Below are 19,483 nucleotides of genomic sequence, written 5' to 3'. Positions count from 1 at the left end.
ATTTAAGCTTTCTACCAGCATAAAATTTTTTCAATTTTGTGCAAATGGATGATGAAAAATAGGAATTGCATGAAGCCATATAAAAAAAAGGAGGAATGCATGACTCCAATCACATTCAGCTACTTACAGCTTATGAACACCGATATTGAAAACCAGCACATCATTAAAAAGCAGATATTTTCACTTTTTGAATGTCATCTCGAATTGATTAGTAGAATCAAGAGTTATTCGGTAAAACGACTTGGAAAATTAAAATTCCCGCAATTGCTACCTGTACCCTGAAGAGGCTAATGGTAGGGTGCTGTAAGCAAAAACAGATCCAAAAAGTGAGCTCACATGCATTTTCCCAGTTTTTTTTTGTTCATAGCGAAGAGCCAAGCCAAAAGCAAGTTCAAAAGTGTACGTTCAAAAAACGCTGATGCCAGTAAACACAAAGAAAGACCGACCGAGTCCACATTGCCTCATGCCGGTTTAATTGAGAACGAGTGCGATGCGGTCGGGTTTGAATGGCAAACCGAACTTGTGCAGGCAGTCCCATAGGACCAAGAGACATACTGTTAGAGGGCATGGAGACCAGAGAAAACGGCCGGAAAATGACCCAAAACTGGAACCAAACATTTCAACCTGGTTATTGGGGGCAAAGTTCCGCGCAGATGGATCCTCGAGGACACAGGGCCTTCCAGGAAATACCGGGACAAAACCGAGAAATTCAAGAAATGTTTAAAGCCCAGCTGGAGGTGACGAGAACGTTGAGCCAGTCCATAATGGAATGGAACCAGTTGATAGCAGGATCCAACGTTCCCCGATCAGCAGAAGGACCAATAATTTCAATTAAGGCACCTCCCTTCAAGAGACGTTTCAAGGGTGAAAGTGACTATGAGATCAGAGACTTTTTGAAAGACTTCGAAACGCACTATCGCAAGTGTTCGGATCAAGAAAAGCGGGACCAGCTCAGGAGTCACTTAGGAAAACGAGCCGTGCAGTATTATGACAACGAGGAAATAGCGTTCCAAAACTGCGAGTCTTTTGAGGAAACCAAACAAAAACTGATCGAATATTTCGATGATGTTGAGGATGCCCTCCAGAAATTCTCTGCGCGAACGCAGAGAAGCGATGAGGACCCGTTGGATTTTGTGCAAGCGAAGAGAAAACTGGCGAACTTGGCTAAAGTGAACTCGACTGAAGCACAGTTAGTGAGGAGTATAGTAATGGGATTGGCACCGGAGTATTTGGCCCAGGTGATTAATAATCGTGATTCAACAATTAAGGAGTTGATAGAATCAGTAAAAAATGCTGAACTGGCCGTTGCCGCAACCAGCAAGGGAAGAAACTCTATTTTGGCTGTGAATCACTATACTTGGCAGGAATCATCCTTAGAATCCCGGGTGAAAGCCACTGAAAATACTCTAGCAACGTTGGTAGCCGCAGTTGATTCAAATCGTGCAGAGACGGAGAGAAATAGTCGAGCATTGAACGCTATGAGGCAGGACTTGGCCAGGGGAGTTGACGCATTAGTAGCCGCAGAAAAGAGGTTACGAGAGGCAACAAGCGGTGACGCGCTCTATCAGGGACAGCAACAAATGGCAGGGATGCCCTTCAAGAAAAGAAAATGGACCCGAAGCCAGGAAGCAAACCCCGGAAATCAGCAGTGTAGATGGAACGGAAACGCGAACCAGGCCGTTTCAAGGGCGCAACCCGCAAATCCTCATCTAAGCCAGCAAAGTTTCATTCAGCAAAATCATGATCCTTCAATCAGTACAATAAAATCTCGTGATAAGTTTGTTACTAAAATTTATCCTAGAAGTAATTTTCCTGTCAAAAATGAGGGTCATAAGTCTTTTGCTGAAACCAATGAAAAGATTTTGGACAAATCCGCATATGATTTTTCAGCTTCAGATACTGTGGATCAGGAGCCTATTTACATAAGAAGTGTTAATTTCATGCAGGATAAAAACTTTAAGCAAGAAGTTTATTCGAACGATAAGTTTTCTGCCGAAATTTAAGGAGGTCACAGAGCAGGCTCACTCCTTGTCTGATTTTAATGATTCGAATGTTGGGTCTAACGCATCTTTGAGCAGTGTTTCAGATAGTTATGAGGAAATTGGCGCAAGCAAAGGGATAGTCGAGCCCGTTACGGAGCGTGGGGATTCCGACGCGCTCAAGAGTTGCAAATCTGAGGAGGAGTCAGTCCCATGTGAGATTCAGGAAGGAGATCCTCACAATATACAAATATTCCCTGAGGAATTTGTGACTTTCACTGAAGAAAATCGTATAAATGATCATTTTGATCGGCAGGAAAGTGGAAAAGAGGCATCAAAGTTCGTAAACGAGGTCGAGATGCTCACGGTAACAAGCGATGGACTTGAACTTGCGTATGGTTTACGCGTTTCAGGTAAGCAAGGTGAGGTCAGCAATTTTCGAAGCACGGACACCGCCGGTCGCGCAGTTTACAAATTTGAAAGAGTGAGTAAGAAAAAGCGAGGCTATAATACTGCGAATTTCACAGATGATGCCAAATCTGAGTTCAAGAAGAAAGTATGTTTGAAAAATAATGGCTATTTTAATGGGCACAATTCCGATCATGATTTTTCTTGGAGGAGTCCCAAGAATTGGAGATTTAGGAGGAAATTCGATCCTGGAGGATAGTATCAATCCAGGATTTTCGGTATCAAGACGTGTAACTTTCTTATCACAATGACAATGTTTGTTGTTTTTGTTTAACAGGACACGATAAAATATCCTTTGATTTTCAGATTTTTTTTTCGTGTTTGCTTAATTTTTACTCTTCTTGAAAGACTTTTCCGAACGGCGAAAGTCCATAAAAAAAAGAGAAGCTGTTGCAAAAAGGACAGGTTTAAAGAAACAATCTTTTGCATTTCTTGATCGTCTTATGTTTTGAGAAAAGATGATTTTTAAGTCTTAAGTTTTTAAGTTTTCTTAGCTCTGTTAGAAACTCGTTACAGGTCTCGTTATTCATTTTTCATTTCAAAATTTTTAAATCGTATGTATGTATTTTTATTTCATTCTAGGAGACCCGTCTCATTGTTTCTTTACTTTGTTAGTTTCTTCATATTTTTCTTCTTGAAGATTTTCCATTTTCCATCTTCCTTGAAATTTTTTACCCTAAAAAAAAAAATTCTCGGAGGACCCGGCCACCGATCTAGGTCAGCGCGCGGAGGCTGAAAGAAAAACAAATCATGGGCATACCGCGGTTGCGCCATTTTTGGGGCGTCGGCCGTCAATCTGGGCGAAAAAATTTCTCATGTCGAAATTTCAAACAAGAGCGGCGCTCGCTGAATTTTCCTTGTTATGTAAGATGGAATTAGCCGGCAATTTCCGCAACCGAGCCGGCCGAGTTCGATGTGTTATTGGCAGAAATGAAAAACAATGCGCCAGCTCCAATGGAGCGCCAGCTATGGATTTGCTAATTCCATTTTATCAAAAAAAAAAAGAAGTATAAGTTAGCAATTTTCATCAATTTTCGTTCTGAATTACCTACGACCTGTAATTAGACCAAAATTACCTAACTTCATTACTAATTTTATAAAATTGACACTCTCTCTTAAGGAAGGTCAGAATTTTTCCTCTTCCTTGCGGAATATCAGCAGTACCTAAGCATGGACAGTTTTGTCAACCCGCGGCACGTTGTGTGCAGCGTCGTCAGATTTATTTTAAATCCTGATTTTATGAATGTTTATTTACCTAATATTTCATGGTACCTGCAAATTTTACTTTTCAAACTTCCTTCCTTATTTGTATCAAAAGCGATACTTAAGTATGCCCGATGGTTTTTGATTTCTTTGAACAACCATCAACTTATTAGAAATGTCCATGTTACGTTGGAAATATTCACGAATGTATTGTGACAACAAGGAAACCCATGACAGTTTTCGATTTTTTGTCTGAGAAAAATTTCGTGGTGGAGAAAAGGCGCTACTGCCCCCGTTTTTAGGTTTCTGTTTTTCGTTTAAAAGTGTAGAATGGTTTCGACTAATTACTTGTATTACTTTTAAAAACGAAACCTTATATAATATTGGAAATTAATTTATTGTTATTTCTACTGGTTTATACTCATATTTCCGGTATGATCGGTAAATTATGCTACCATGGTTTTTTTGTTTACTTAATTTATTAATATATTATTTTTTGTAATTTACTAAGCATATCTCTAGATTTTAAGAATCCTGCGCTGATATTTTACAGTTGCGCTTCTAAATTTTGTTAATGTAATGTTTTCTCCTGAGAATAGGAAATTCCAGCGCAGTAGTCTAATCCTGTGTTTTTGGCAACGTTGCAGGATTCCTGTTCGCAAGAGAAGTTTCTTGATGCCGTCTCGGAATTCGCATCTCTGATGGGAACCGCACTTACAGTCCACGCATCCTCAATGGTTCACACCAAAGTAGCGCCCAAATCGCGGGAACTTTGACTTCGCTGATCGTCAGGCAGGATACCGGCCGGCTCATCTCCTGTCGTCGGGACCGGCGGCCCTTTCCTCAGCGGTCAGCCCTGCTTCCGGGGTAGAAACATCTCTCCCTGGTTCATCATCCCCTGGTTACCGTAACCGGAGTAGCTAAGCTTCGGCATCCAGCGACTGGTTGGCGGGTCGTATCCCTCAGCGCCCTCGGACGTATCAACCAATCGACGAGGCGGCAAACTTCTTCCACTGGTCGCCAGGCAGGCCGATCCCTAGGACAAGCAGAGGCCATCAGTGGGCTTCGAGACACGTTGGAGGCACTCTTCACACCCGGCTCATCCTACCTCCACTTTCGGCGGGATCCGGGCGTGCTTCGCTCATCTGATCGGCAAAGGCATCTGGACATCATCCGGATATCCTGAAGATCGCGGGACGATCCCTGCAACCTTGCGGCGAAGGCGACACGGCGATTTGGCAACCGCGAAGCATCACGGCGCTTCATGAAGGACAGCTGATGGTGCAAATATCAACATTGGGCATCGCGAAGGACTGAACGAGGCGCTTCTGAGTCAGCAGAATGTGTTGGACGGGCATGGCACCTGAGATTTTTCGGAGCGACAGCAAATTTCTTTGTAGTAGTTTTAAGTACCGAAATCGGGTACTCGTACTCAATTTTTTATTTACGTTTTTTTTCGATTCAAATTTGTTTTTGAGTACCACGAATGCGCCAGGTTAAACTGCGGTGAACAGATTTCATAGCAATTTTGGGATTTTGTTACATGAACAGAACGGCTATGAAACCTCTCGCACCAAAGTTCTGATCGGGTGCCGGCAAATATAAAATGTAGCCGCTTTATTTATTATTTTTTTCGTAAAAAGTCATATTTTCTATTACTATTCGATTAATGTTTTTTTTACGCTAGCCTCCTTTTATTTATAATTTTTTTAAATCTACTTTTATTTTACTATTTTTTTTACGATGAAACGCTGCACTTGCTACGCAAGGGCCTTTGCTTCGAAAGGAATGGTTAAATCATTTTTTTTTTTCGTTTTTTTTTGCCTAAGGTGGAAGAGTGTAATAGAATGGGGCCCTATCACTTACGTTTTCGGACCACATTCCATTATGCTTTCTAGCTCATTCGGGCCGAAAGCCATCGATTTCGCAAGTGCGGGCTCAGGCGTCAGCATTTGGATGTTTAGAGTTTCCATCTCGGAGCGCCGATGTATCTCGCAATCACGTCTTTGACGTCATCGCGTCATCGGACGCTACGAGATGTATGCTCTCGAGATTCGCGGCGGATTCATTCGTATTTCGTATCCGGTATCTACGAGGCAGCGAGTTTAGGAGCGTCTAGCCGACTAGCTAGAGTATAGTGCATCCTGTGTATACTGTTGCTTTATATTTCGAGATATATATCAGCTCTACCATTTCGAGTTACGTGTACGGATCATTTCATCCTCCCCCCCATTACAATATGACAGAATTTCGAGACATGCAAGGTTTAGAAATGCAGAGTTGAGATTTTGACTTACTGTGCATAGCAAACACACGGTCAACATCAAATACCAGGTTCATTGTTGATTTTCTCATCCATTCTTTGTTTCCAAAGATAGATAGAAACAGGATGAGCAGTAACGTGGTCAGTCTCATCTCGGTCTCAGAGGATTTGTTTTTCCTCTTCCTTCTTTTCTATATCTCCATCGTACTAAACCAATTACAAAGAATTGATGTGAGGTCAATTTTCAATTCGAGGTGAATTTTTGATGTGTCAAGCAAGAACTGTTACAATCAAGTAAGTCTTCTCCTAACTCCATCGTATCGGATACTGAAACCACACGAATTAGAAAACTATGGACTTTCTTGCAAAGTTGTCAAGTTTTATGGCAACTGTATGGGTGAAAATTGAGGACACCGCATGAATAACAGCGTATAACTGGAAGCAGTGATGTGAGAAAAACGCATTTAAAGCTTTGCATTTTGATGTACTACGCCGACTGCGCTTTGCAGATACACCCTGTTTTTGTGCCTTTGGGTGAACCAATCCTTCTATTAAAGGCTGCCAGGTTGATATTGCGGTATAATTTCGGTTTTTACAGAAATTTACTTAATCTAAAAAATCATTTTACAGTCAAAATGACCGGCATTTTGACGAATTATAAATCGTGAAGCTGGCAATGCTGCAACTCTCAATTGTTCAAATATGCTTTTTCTTATCGAAAACTCTCAGATTGCACATTTTTCGTTAAATTTTGGAGGAAATCACACCTCAAAACTTTCATTTTATCATCAAATTATCATCAACTGACCGGCATTTTGACGAATTTTAAATCGTGAAGCTGGCAATGCTGCAACTCTAAATTGTTCAAATATGCTTTTTCTTATCGAAAACTCTCTGATTGCACATTTTTCGTTAAATTTTGGAGGAAATCACACCTCAAAACCTTCATTTTATCATCAAATTCGATATTTTTGAGTCCGCAACTTGGCAACGCTGCCGCGGGGGGAGGGGGGCAAAAGATTTTTTATCGGCATGAAAATTTCAGAAAGTCACATCTTATACCAGGTTAATGCATACTAAAAGTTCAGATCGGTCACAGCAAGGATGAAGGAGAAGAGGTTTAATTTGTCGCCACATGCCCAGTGTGCTATTTTACCCTTAAAAAACCACAAAAATTCAATTATTTTTCAAAAATCTCACACACTCTATTTCGAAATTGGCCAAAAACCTATCAGGCAGTGCCCCACTACAACCTACGATTTTAATTTTTGATTTTGAATGAAAATCACACTTCGAAACCTTCATTTTATCATTAAATTCGATATTTTGGAGTCTGCAACTTGGCAACGCTGCTGCAGGAGCAAAAAAAATTGTATGGGCATGAAAATATCAGAAAAGTCAAATCTTATACCAGGTTAAAACACACTAAAAATTCAGATCGGTCAAGGCAAGGATAAAGAGAGGGGATGTAGTTTGTCGCCCTGAGGCCAATTTTGCTATTTTACCCCTAAAAAACCACAAAAATGCAATTATTTTCCGAGGAGCTCCGACAACCTATTTCGAAATTGCCCAAAAACCCATTAAGGGAGTACCCCACTACAACCTCCAACTTGAATTTTTGATGTACATTCAAGTCGCATTAAAATTGAGTTCAAGCGCACCCTGCAGTGTTTTGGACTCGGGAAGTGGTCCTCTATTAACCCTAAAAATATTACAAAGATTTGACCGAAGTTGGAAATGGCCGATTTTGAATAAGGTCCTTTGTTGTGCGGAGATTATCTATTTGACAACTGCATAGTTTTCTCAATTCCTTTCATTCGCGTTGTTAACCTGAAATTAGCTGATATTTTCCGAGCGTGTGTGTAACGTTCTATGGCACTTTTGATTCGAGGCTGCGATGTTGCCCTTGGCTAGTACTGAAGTGCTTGCAGCCATTCCTCTAAAGTTTAGACGCAAACAGCACTCTTCGTTAGCTCAGTGCTTCATAGCCACCTGGGTGACAGGGAGGAGAGTCCAAACTTTACCTAAAATGTGTAAAACTCCATGTGTTCAATAAAAATTAAGTTAATTGTGATTGAATGGCCAAATACGTATTCTGGAAGTCCAAAAGTCATTATTGCTCAAACATTTCCTTGAATATATCTACAGCTCGAATGCTAATACTCACCACTTTTCTCCTCCTGTAAATTGTGTAATATTTTAAGAGGGTAGATTATGGCGTAGAGGCACTGTGGGATATTGTTCTCGTTTCAGTGCTACTGATACAAGTGATACAAGCACACCAGGGCAGGAATGTGCTGTTGACTATCGTGGCTTTTCATGAGCACTTGTTGTTTCATGTTCGGATATTTGAGATCCATTTGGTCGTTTATACTTTTGAAGAGACAGTGAAGACTTGGAAAATGGGAGATAAGAAGAAGACAGTATTTTGGTGCTAGGACGCCATGACAGCTATATATTGCAGGGCTCGCTTCCACAGGAGGCCTGGGCGGCTAGACTTACATAAGTGCCATATCAACATACGTGACTTAAAATTTCTATATTATGTTGATCTTCTCATAAGCACTCCATGAACTTTTAGATATTGAGATTTACCAGCTAGAGAGTAATAGAATAGCAGACCTTAGATTAACACCCATATCGAGAATGGAAGCTCTCAACAATATTGTTGGTTCGATAAGTACTGTTTCTGCATGGTATATGCATGTGAGTAAGTTGTGGTCAACTTGGATTCGAAATTAATCAATTAATATTCCTACTCTTCAATTTCCCATCTTAAACCCAGATGCCTTCATATGCTTCTACATAATTCTTGTGGGGTACCTTAAAGTCCAAAATTTGCTCATGAACTTCCACTTTGTTTGGACATCTAAATTTTTTGGACGTAAACGGATTTGGACATTTTAGATTTCAAATATTGAAGTTCGGACATTCCTTCCGACCACCATTATCTGGGATATTTACCAACCAAAATTTTTATTTCCTTGGACAGTCGCTACGCAAAATTTTAATCAGTCATGTTACAGAATCGAGTTTTAGGGCATTAGTAGGCACCAGCGTTAGGCTATTCAAGGACTTTAAATCGCCTATTTCACGATCGTTTTGGAAATTTTCCATTAACATCATGGGTCCAAGAGAAAATAAGAAAAAATCATTAGACAAAAAATTCAGTAGCCCATTAATTATTTGTGATAAAATAACTTCAGAGATTTTGATGGGACTTACAGTAGTTTCCTATGAAACTGGAGATACATATTATGCTGAATGCAACCATTGTTCTGCCAAAAATACAGTACACACATTGCACCACTCCCATTATAAAAAGCCTATTCCTAACCAAAATTCATGTACCAATTCAGTGAATTCAATTTGTACGTAGATTTAGCTTTAGTTCGTAGATTCAACTTAGATTCAGAGAACTTAATTTGAGGTTTGCATTCCTATTACCAGATTACATTATGAATCTTTTGAAAGAAGCTTTGAAATGCAACTTTTATGATAGTGATTGGAATATTTTGAATAAGGAGGAAAACATTCTACTTGATTGTTTTGGGATTTACATCTTGCACACTCTTAATTTAAAGTTGCAGATTAAATTGAGTACATAATGCAAAATACAAAAGTTGACCAGAATATTTTGAATGTTTCCCAAGTTTCAAAAGTACAAGAGTCATCCGAAAAGTAAGGTTCCCTACTTTGTATCTTCGGAGCAAAAAGAGATAAATCGGTCAAAACATATTTACTAAGCATTTTAAGCTTTAAAACAAATCCACGTTTTTGTAAATCGGTTCTCTCTTGGCACGGAAAGCAGTCACTGACAGCGCTCTGCACTCCCGAATCAGTTGGAGACCGCTATCTACTGAGGAAGTTTTTCAGCTCAGGGAACAGATGAAAGTCATATGAGGCTAATTTGAGATACTACGAAGGCTGGGGGAAAATTTCTTTATGCAAAGCAACTGAATTGGAAGTGCAGAGCGCTGTCAATGACTGGTTATGGTGAAAAGAGAAGAGCCTTTACAAGGAAGGTATCAAGAAGCTGCTATAGTGATACCAGAAATGTCAAAACAAAGGTGAATACTACGTTAAAAAGTGAGGTAAGGTCTACTCAGTAAGGGCTACTAAATTCCTTTTCGATGTGATGCTTTGCGGCCACAGCCAGAGTTTGAAATGATCGACTCTCCGCGCATCTTGTCGCTTGAGGTGGACACGTCAATAGAAGGTTGTCCCAGTAAAATTGAGTTTTCTCATGAGCCTCTGAACCGATTTACAAAAACTTAGGCTTGTTTTAAACCTTAGAGTATGTTTCACGTGAGCTTTTTCACAGATTTTATTTATCTTACTTCGTTGGGAAGATACAAGGTAGGGGATCTTACTTTTTGGATGATCCTCGTATTGTTGCCCACAATGGCTGTCTAAAAGCAACTGTCCATCGACCTCCTTCTCGAGAGCTGAAAGAAAGCGACACGTGGTTTGTAAGAGGTTCTAGGTCCACTCATTAATTTTGAATCTAGACCAAGTTGAGCTCCCTCGGTTGAGAATTGACGATTTTATGAGAACATGATGATTCCACCCCTCCAAGACTTTCGGTTCTCTCTGTCGGTGCGCTGCTCTTTAGACTGCAACATCGCATGAACTTGGTATCATTGATAAGCTATGTACTAAGGATTTGTAACTCTTCGAGCCTATCACTAAGATGATAAAGTAACTTTTCAACTTCTTTCCTCTCTTCAATCGCCTGTTGCAGGTTGGTGCCCTATGGACACTGGACAGTCAGTGTTCACGCAAGTTTTTCTCGACCAGCATCATATCTCCTAGCACAATTGAGAAAGGCTCAGTGGAGCACAATTCGGTTTTGTATTCAGAGGCGTTCGATAGCTGGTCAAAATACTGAATAGAATAATTAGGCTTCAAGAGAAAACATGATTCGTCCCATGCAAACCGTTCATCAGTGGCCTGAAGCCTTCCTAAACTGCTGGTCACAAAAAAGTCTTGTGAACTCTGACTGTCCAGGCAGCACTAACCTACGACATGCAGGAGGGTAAAGGTGTTGAACATTTACTTTGGTATTATGGTAATAGGTCCAAAGAGTTAATTATCATCAGTGCATAGCTCATCAATGATGTCAAGTTCGTGCGATGTTGATGTCTAACGAGCCGCGCACCGACAGAGAGGACTGAAAATCCCAGAGGGATAAAATCAACACGCCCTCTCTTCTGTGGCACGCTGTTTTCGGGTTAGGTCGTGCCGCTGCAGGCTCATGGTAGTGAAGACATTTTTGATACGCCTAAAAATTTTCTTTTCCTTTTCCTATCCTCATTTCAGATTCCAGTTTCAAATCTTGCCGCCCTTCACTTAAAACTTTGCGCACTCTGCTTATCTATTCACTTTCTACGTTTTCTTCGTTCTATCCCTTTATCTTTAATAGGTCGATTCGCAGTCTCCACATGCAGTCAATGATCCAGAGAGTGACAGCGACACTTCAGAAAATGATTGATTATTTGTGATTCCAGTATTTGGAAAATACCTTATATTTGCAGTGGCCTTGTTGTCTCAACGACCAAAGCCTATTTTTTGTTTCCTCTTTAAGGGAACACCCCCGCTTTTTTTTAGTGTATAACCCCATACAACATGCTTTTGTCAAATCGCTAGGAAATTGCCAATTCTCAACTGATGGAGCTCAACATTGTCTTGTTATAAAGCAGATGAGTTAATCTAGAACCTCTCTTAAACCGCATGCTGATATTCATTTTAGTTCTTGAGGTTGTAGTCGATGGACAGTAGTTTTGGGACAGTCATTGTAAAACTCTTAAAATTCCCTTAAAGTAATAAAAGGTCTGTTTCTTTGCGTTTCTGAATATTTTTAAGCTTTTTTAGTATCTTTCACAGCTCCATGAAAGAAAAGTGAATTGAAAAAGTGTATTCACCTTTTAGAACTCTTCAGAATCTTTAAAAAGAGTAAAACCAGCACGTTCCTAGCCATAATTTGAAATGTGCCTCTCCAGCTCCTCATAAAATAATTCGAATTTTAGGTTTTCTTCTCACAAAAGTCATTCAATATAAATGTGAAGTTTCTTTTTATGAAGTTTAGCAACAAATATTATTGCTGAAAAAAATCTACTTGTATTATTGAAAATGTCTTTTAGTAGATTATTAACAGGTTACTAGTTTTCTAATTCAAGGCAACCATCTGCGCGCAATAGAGTTTTACAGCAATCATATCGAGGAATTTTCTGCAATTCAGACAGCCTGTTTCTTTAAGTATATCTCTGCTATTTTTAAAGCTATAAAAATAAAACACGAATAATAGTCCGGGCGCCCGGTAGCTAAAAATGAGGCTACCTGGAATTTCGGGCACACCGCAATTTTCTTGGCTTACTTTCTGTTTTTCGGGTCGCTGAATCCGAATCTGAAGTTTCCTACCGCGTATCTAGTGAGAATTTTCCGCCATTTTGAAAAAATGGCCTAAAAAGGCCTTTTTCACGGTTTTTTTGATAGCGGCTACGCATGAGAAAAAGTCCCGGAAATAGTTAATGTTTTGAATAGCTGACATAATTTGGAAGAAAATGGTGTATACATATGCTAGGTTTGCTTAAAAATTGAGGAAGATGCAGTATCGTGAACATCGTGCCCATTCACGTTTTCGCGGCGCACCCGTCAACGCGCGATCCGGCTCGCCGCAGTCAGCCAAGTTCCGAAGCGTTCCAAAGTTCGGAGATCCGAGGTTCCTCAATTTTTGAGCAAACCTAGCATGTTCATATACCATTTTCTTCCAAATTATGTCAGCTATTCAAAACATTAACTAAATCAGGGACTTTTTCTCATGCTTAGCCGCTATATTAAAAAAACCGCAAAAAAAGGTCTTTTTAGGCCATTTTTTTAAAATGGCGGAAAATGCTCACCAGGTACGCGGTAGGAAACTTCAGATTCGGATTCAGCGACCCAAAAAACGTAAATTAAGCCAAAAAAATCGCTGTGTACCCAAAATTCCAGGTAGAATTACCAGGCGCCTGGACTATAAATCAATGGAATGATCATAATTTAAGCTTTCTACCAGCATAAAATTTTTTCAATTTTGTGCAAATGGATGATGAAAAATAGGAATTGCATGAAGCCATATAAAAAAAAGGAGGAATGCATGACTCCAATCACATTCAGCTACTTACAGCTTATGAACACCGATATTGAAAACCAGCACATCATTAAAAAGCAGATATTTTCACTTTTTGAATGTCATCTCGAATTGATTAGTAGAATCAAGAGTTATTCGGTAAAACGACTTGGAAAATTAAAATTCCCGCAATTGCTACCTGTACCCTGAAGAGGCTAATGGTAGGGTGCTGTAAGCAAAAACAGATCCAAAAAGTGAGCTCACATGCATTTTCCCAGTTTTTTTTTGTTCATAGCGAAGAGCCAAGCCAAAAGCAAGTTCAAAAGTGTACGTTCAAAAAACGCTGATGCCAGTAAACACAAAGAAAGACCGACCGAGTCCACATTGCCTCATGCCGGTTTAATTGAGAACGAGTGCGATGCGGTCGGGTTTGAATGGCAAACCGAACTTGTGCAGGCAGTCCCATAGGACCAAGAGACATACTGTTAGAGGGCATGGAGACCAGAGAAAACGGCCGGAAAATGACCCAAAACTGGAACCAAACATTTCAACCTGGTTATTGGGGGCAAAGTTCCGCGCAGATGGATCCTCGAGGACACAGGGCCTTCCAGGAAATACCGGGACAAAACCGAGAAATTCAAGAAATGTTTAAAGCCCAGCTGGAGGTGACGAGAACGTTGAGCCAGTCCATAATGGAATGGAACCAGTTGATAGCAGGATCCAACGTTCCCCGATCAGCAGAAGGACCAATAATTTCAATTAAGGCACCTCCCTTCAAGAGACGTTTCAAGGGTGAAAGTGACTATGAGATCAGAGACTTTTTGAAAGACTTCGAAACGCACTATCGCAAGTGTTCGGATCAAGAAAAGCGGGACCAGCTCAGGAGTCACTTAGGAAAACGAGCCGTGCAGTATTATGACAACGAGGAAATAGCGTTCCAAAACTGCGAGTCTTTTGAGGAAACCAAACAAAAACTGATCGAATATTTCGATGATGTTGAGGATGCCCTCCAGAAATTCTCTGCGCGAACGCAGAGAAGCGATGAGGACCCGTTGGATTTTGTGCAAGCGAAGAGAAAACTGGCGAACTTGGCTAAAGTGAACTCGACTGAAGCACAGTTAGTGAGGAGTATAGTAATGGGATTGGCACCGGAGTATTTGGCCCAGGTGATTAATAATCGTGATTCAACAATTAAGGAGTTGATAGAATCAGTAAAAAATGCTGAACTGGCCGTTGCCGCAACCAGCAAGGGAAGAAACTCTATTTTGGCTGTGAATCACTATACTTGGCAGGAATCATCCTTAGAATCCCGGGTGAAAGCCACTGAAAATACTCTAGCAACGTTGGTAGCCGCAGTTGATTCAAATCGTGCAGAGACGGAGAGAAATAGTCGAGCATTGAACGCTATGAGGCAGGACTTGGCCAGGGGAGTTGACGCATTAGTAGCCGCAGAAAAGAGGTTACGAGAGGCAACAAGCGGTGACGCGCTCTATCAGGGACAGCAACAAATGGCAGGGATGCCCTTCAAGAAAAGAAAATGGACCCGAAGCCAGGAAGCAAACCCCGGAAATCAGCAGTGTAGATGGAACGGAAACGCGAACCAGGCCGTTTCAAGGGCGCAACCCGCAAATCCTCATCTAAGCCAGCAAAGTTTCATTCAGCAAAATCATGATCCTTCAATCAGTACAATAAAATCTCGTGATAAGTTTGTTACTAAAATTTATCCTAGAAGTAATTTTCCTGTCAAAAATGAGGGTCATAAGTCTTTTGCTGAAACCAATGAAAAGATTTTGGACAAATCCGCATATGATTTTTCAGCTTCAGATACTGTGGATCAGGAGCCTATTTACATAAGAAGTGTTAATTTCATGCAGGATAAAAACTTTAAGCAAGAAGTTTATTCGAACGATAAGTTTTCTGCCGAAATTTAAGGAGGTCACAGAGCAGGCTCACTCCTTGTCTGATTTTAATGATTCGAATGTTGGGTCTAACGCATCTTTGAGCAGTGTTTCAGATAGTTATGAGGAAATTGGCGCAAGCAAAGGGATAGTCGAGCCCGTTACGGAGCGTGGGGATTCCGACGCGCTCAAGAGTTGCAAATCTGAGGAGGAGTCAGTCCCATGTGAGATTCAGGAAGGAGATCCTCACAATATACAAATATTCCCTGAGGAATTTGTGACTTTCACTGAAGAAAATCGTATAAATGATCATTTTGATCGGCAGGAAAGTGGAAAAGAGGCATCAAAGTTCGTAAACGAGGTCGAGATGCTCACGGTAACAAGCGATGGACTTGAACTTGCGTATGGTTTACGCGTTTCAGGTAAGCAAGGTGAGGTCAGCAATTTTCGAAGCACGGACACCGCCGGTCGCGCAGTTTACAAATTTGAAAGAGTGAGTAAGAAAAAGCGAGGCTATAATACTGCGAATTTCACAGATGATGCCAAATCTGAGTTCAAGAAGAAAGTATGTTTGAAAAATAATGGCTATTTTAATGGGCACAATTCCGATCATGATTTTTCTTGGAGGAGTCCCAAGAATTGGAGATTTAGGAGGAAATTCGATCCTGGAGGATAGTATCAATCCAGGATTTTCGGTATCAAGACGTGTAACTTTTCTTATCACAATGACAATGTTTGTTGTTTTTGTTTAACAGGACACGATAAAATATCCTTTGATTTTCAGATTTTTTTTTCGTGTTTGCTTAATTTTTACTCTTCTTGAAAGACTTTTCCGAACGGCGAAAGTCCATAAAAAAAAGAGAAGCTGTTGCAAAAAGGACAGGTTTAAAGAAACAATCTTTTGCATTTCTTGATCGTCTTATGTTTTGAGAAAAGATGATTTTTAAGTCTTAAGTTTTTAAGTTTTCTTAGCTCTGTTAGAAACTCGTTACAGGTCTCGTTATTCATTTTTCATTTCAAAATTTTTAAATCCTATGTATGTATTTTTATTTCATTCTAGGAGACCCGTCTCATTGTTTCTTTACTTTGTTAGTTTCTTCATATTTTTCTTCTTGAAGATTTTCCATTTTCCATCTTCCTTGAAATTTTTTACCCTAAAAAAAAAAATCTCGGAGGACCCGGCCACCGATCTAGGTCAGCGCGCGGAGGCTGAAAGAAAAACAAATCATGGGCATACCGCGGTTGCGCCATTTTTGGGGCGTCGGCCGTCAATCTGGGCGAAAAAATTTCTCATGTCGAAATTTCAAACAAGAGCGGCGCTCGCTGAATTTTCCTTGTTATGTAAGATGGAATTAGCCGGCAATTTCCGCAACCGAGCCGGCCGAGTTCGATGTGTTATTGGCAGAAATGAAAAACAATGCGCCAGCTCCAATGGAGCGCCAGCTATGGATTTGCTAATTCCATTTTATCAAAAAAAAAAAGAAGTATAAGTTAGCAATTTTCATCAATTTTCGTTCTGAATTACCTACGACCTGTAATTAGACCAAAATTACCTAACTTCATTACTAATTTTATAAAATTGACACTCTCTCTTAAGGAAGGTCAGAATTTTTCCTCTTCCTTGCGGAATATCAGCAGTACCTAAGCATGGACAGTTTTGTCAACCCGCGGCACGTTGTGTGCAGCGTCGTCAGATTTATTTTAAATCCTGATTTTATGAATGTTTATTTACCTAATATTTCATGGTACCTGCAAATTTTACTTTTCAAACTTCCTTCCTTATTTGTATCAAAAGCGATACTTAAGTATGCCCGATGGTTTTTGATTTCTTTGAACAACCATCAACTTATTAGAAATGTCCATGTTACGTTGGAAATATTCACGAATGTATTGTGACAACAAGGAAACCCATGACAGTTTTCGATTTTTTGTCTGAGAAAAATTTCGTGGTGGAGAAAAGGCGCTACTGCCCCCGTTTTTAGGTTTCTGTTTTTCGTTTAAAAGTGTAGAATGGTTTCGACTAATTACTTGTATTACTTTTAAAAACGAAACCTTATATAATATTGGAAATTAATTTATTGTTATTTCTACTGGTTTATACTCATATTTCCGGTATGATCGGTAAATTATGCTACCATGGTTTTTTTGTTTACTTAATTTATTAATATATTATTTTTTGTAATTTACTAAGCATATCTCTAGATTTTAAGAATCCTGCGCTGATATTTTACAGTTGCGCTTCTAAATTTTGTTAATGTAATGTTTTCTCCTGAGAATAGGAAATTCCAGCGCAGTAGTCTAATCCTGTGTTTTTGGCAACGTTGCAGGATTCCTGTTCGCAAGAGAAGTTTCTTGATGCCGTCTCGGAATTCGCATCTCTGATGGGAACCGCACTTACAGTCCACGCATCCTCAATGGTTCACACCAAAGTAGCGCCCAAATCGCGGGAACTTTGACTTCGCTGATCGTCAGGCAGGATACCGGCCGGCTCATCTCCTGTCGTCGGGACCGGCGGCCCTTTCCTCAGCGGTCAGCCCTGCTTCCGGGGTAGAAACATCTCTCCCTGGTTCATCATCCCCTGGTTACCGTAACCGGAGTAGCTAAGCTTCGGCATCCAGCGACTGGTTGGCGGGTCGTATCCCTCAGCGCCCTCGGACGTATCAACCAATCGACGAGGCGGCAAACTTCTTCCACTGGTCGCCAGGCAGGCCGATCCCTAGGACAAGCAGAGGCCATCAGTGGGCTTCGAGACACGTTGGAGGCACTCTTCACACCCGGCTCATCCTACCTCCACTTTCGGCGGGATCCGGGCGTGCTTCGCTCATCTGATCGGCAAAGGCATCTGGACATCATCCGGATATCCTGAAGATCGCGGGACGATCCCTGCAACCTTGCGGCGAAGGCGACACGGCGATTTGGCAACCGCGAAGCATCACGGCGCTTCATGAAGGACAGCTGATGGTGCAAATATCAACATTGGGCATCGCGAAGGACTGAACGAGGCGCTTCTGAGTCAGCAGAATGTGTTGGACGGGCATGGCACCTGAGATTTTTCGGAGCGACAGCAAATTTCTTTGTAGTAGTTTTAAGTACCGAAATCGGGTACTCGTACTCAATTTTTTATTTACGTTTTTTTTCGATTCAAATTTGTTTTTGAGTACCACGAATGCGCCAGGTTAAACTGCGGTGAACAGATTTCATAGCAATTTTGGGATTTTGTTACATGAACAGAACGGCTATGAAACCTCTCGCACCAAAGTTCTGATCGGGTGCCGGCAAATATAAAATGTAGCCGCTTTATTTATTATTTTTTTCGTAAAAAGTCATATTTTCTATTACTATTCGATTAATGTTTTTTTTACGCTAGCCTCCTTTTATTTATAATTTTTTTAAATCTACTTTTATTTTACTATTTTTTTTACGATGAAACGCTGCACTTGCTACGCAAGGGCCTTTGCTTCGAAAGGAATGGTTAAATCATTTTTTTTTTTCGTTTTTTTTGCCTAAGGTGGAAGAGTGTAATAGAATGGGGCCCTATCACTTACGTTTTCGGACCACATTCCATTATGCTTTCTAGCTCATTCGGGCCGAAAGCCATCGATTTCGCAAGTGCGGGCTCAGGCGTCAGCATTTGGATGTTTAGAGTTTCCATCTCGGAGCGCCGATGTATCTCGCAATCACGTCTTTGACGTCATCGCGTCATCGGACGCTACGAGATGTATGCTCTCGAGATTCGCGGCGGATTCATTCGTATTTCGTATCCGGTATCTACGAGGCAGCGAGTTTAGGAGCGTCTAGCCGACTAGCTAGAGTATAGTGCATCCTGTGTATACTGTTGCTTTATATTTCGAGATATATATCAGCTCTACCATTTCGAGTTACGTGTACGGATCATTTCATCCTCCCCCCCATTACAATATGACAGAATTTCGAGACATGCAAGGTTTAGAAATGCAGAGTTGAGATTTTGACTTACTGTGCATAGCAAACACACGGTCAACATCAAATACCAGGTTCATTGTTGATTTTCTCATCCATTCTTTGTTTCCAAAGATAGATAGAAACAGGATGAGCAGTAACGTGGTCAGTCTCATCTCGGTCTCAGAGGATTTGTTTTTCCTCTTCCTTCTTTTCTATATCTCCATCGTACTAAACCAATTACAAAGAATTGATGTGAGGTCAATTTTCAATTCGAGGTGAATTTTTGATGTGTCAAGCAAGAACTGTTACAATCAAGTAAGTCTTCTCCTAACTCCATCGTATCGGATACTGAAACCACACGAATTAGAAAACTATGGACTTTCTTGCAAAGTTGTCAAGTTTTATGGCAACTGTATGGGTGAAAATTGAGGACACCGCATGAATAACAGCGTATAACTGGAAGCAGTGATGTGAGAAAAACGCATTTAAAGCTTTGCATTTTGATGTACTACGCCGACTGCGCTTTGCAGATACACCCTGTTTTTGTGCCTTTGGGTGAACCAATCCTTCTATTAAAGGCTGCCAGGTTGATATTGCGGTATAATTTCGGTTTTTACAGAAATTTACTTAATCTAAAAAATCA

At 40.6% G+C, this 19,483-nt stretch overlaps 2 protein-coding genes across 2 annotated transcripts; both read left to right on the top strand.

Moving 5' to 3' along the window:
* Positions 1–412: 412 nt before the first annotated feature.
* Positions 413–5,848, top strand: LOC140224652 (uncharacterized). Its single transcript, XM_072300725.1, has 2 exons — positions 413–2,392; positions 4,298–5,848. The coding sequence occupies exon 1, from the start codon at positions 507–509 to the stop codon at positions 2,001–2,003; it is 1,497 nt and encodes a 498-aa protein (XP_072156826.1). The 5' UTR covers positions 413–506; the 3' UTR covers positions 2,004–2,392; positions 4,298–5,848.
* Positions 5,849–13,361: 7,513 nt separating this feature from the next.
* On the top strand, positions 13,362–18,796 carry LOC140224648 (uncharacterized). The gene is made up of 2 exons (XM_072300717.1): positions 13,362–15,341; positions 17,247–18,796. Exon 1 carries the CDS (start codon positions 13,456–13,458, stop codon positions 14,950–14,952), a length of 1,497 nt encoding a protein of 498 aa, XP_072156818.1. The 5' UTR covers positions 13,362–13,455; the 3' UTR covers positions 14,953–15,341; positions 17,247–18,796.
* The last annotated feature ends 687 nt before the right edge of the window (positions 18,797–19,483 follow it).

This window comes from Bemisia tabaci, chromosome 1, assembly GCF_918797505.1.
Source record: "Bemisia tabaci chromosome 1, PGI_BMITA_v3".
NCBI lineage: Eukaryota > Metazoa > Arthropoda > Insecta > Hemiptera > Aleyrodidae > Bemisia > Bemisia tabaci.
Note: the sequence above shows the minus strand (reverse complement) of the source record. Positions and strands in the feature narration are given on the sequence as shown.

Excerpts from the sequence above, each read along its gene's own strand:
- LOC140224652 (XM_072300725.1), top strand. The coding sequence starts at position 507 with ATGGCAAACCGAACTTGTGCAGGCAGTCCCATAGGACCAAGAGACATA.
- LOC140224648 (XM_072300717.1), top strand. The coding sequence starts at position 13,456 with ATGGCAAACCGAACTTGTGCAGGCAGTCCCATAGGACCAAGAGACATA.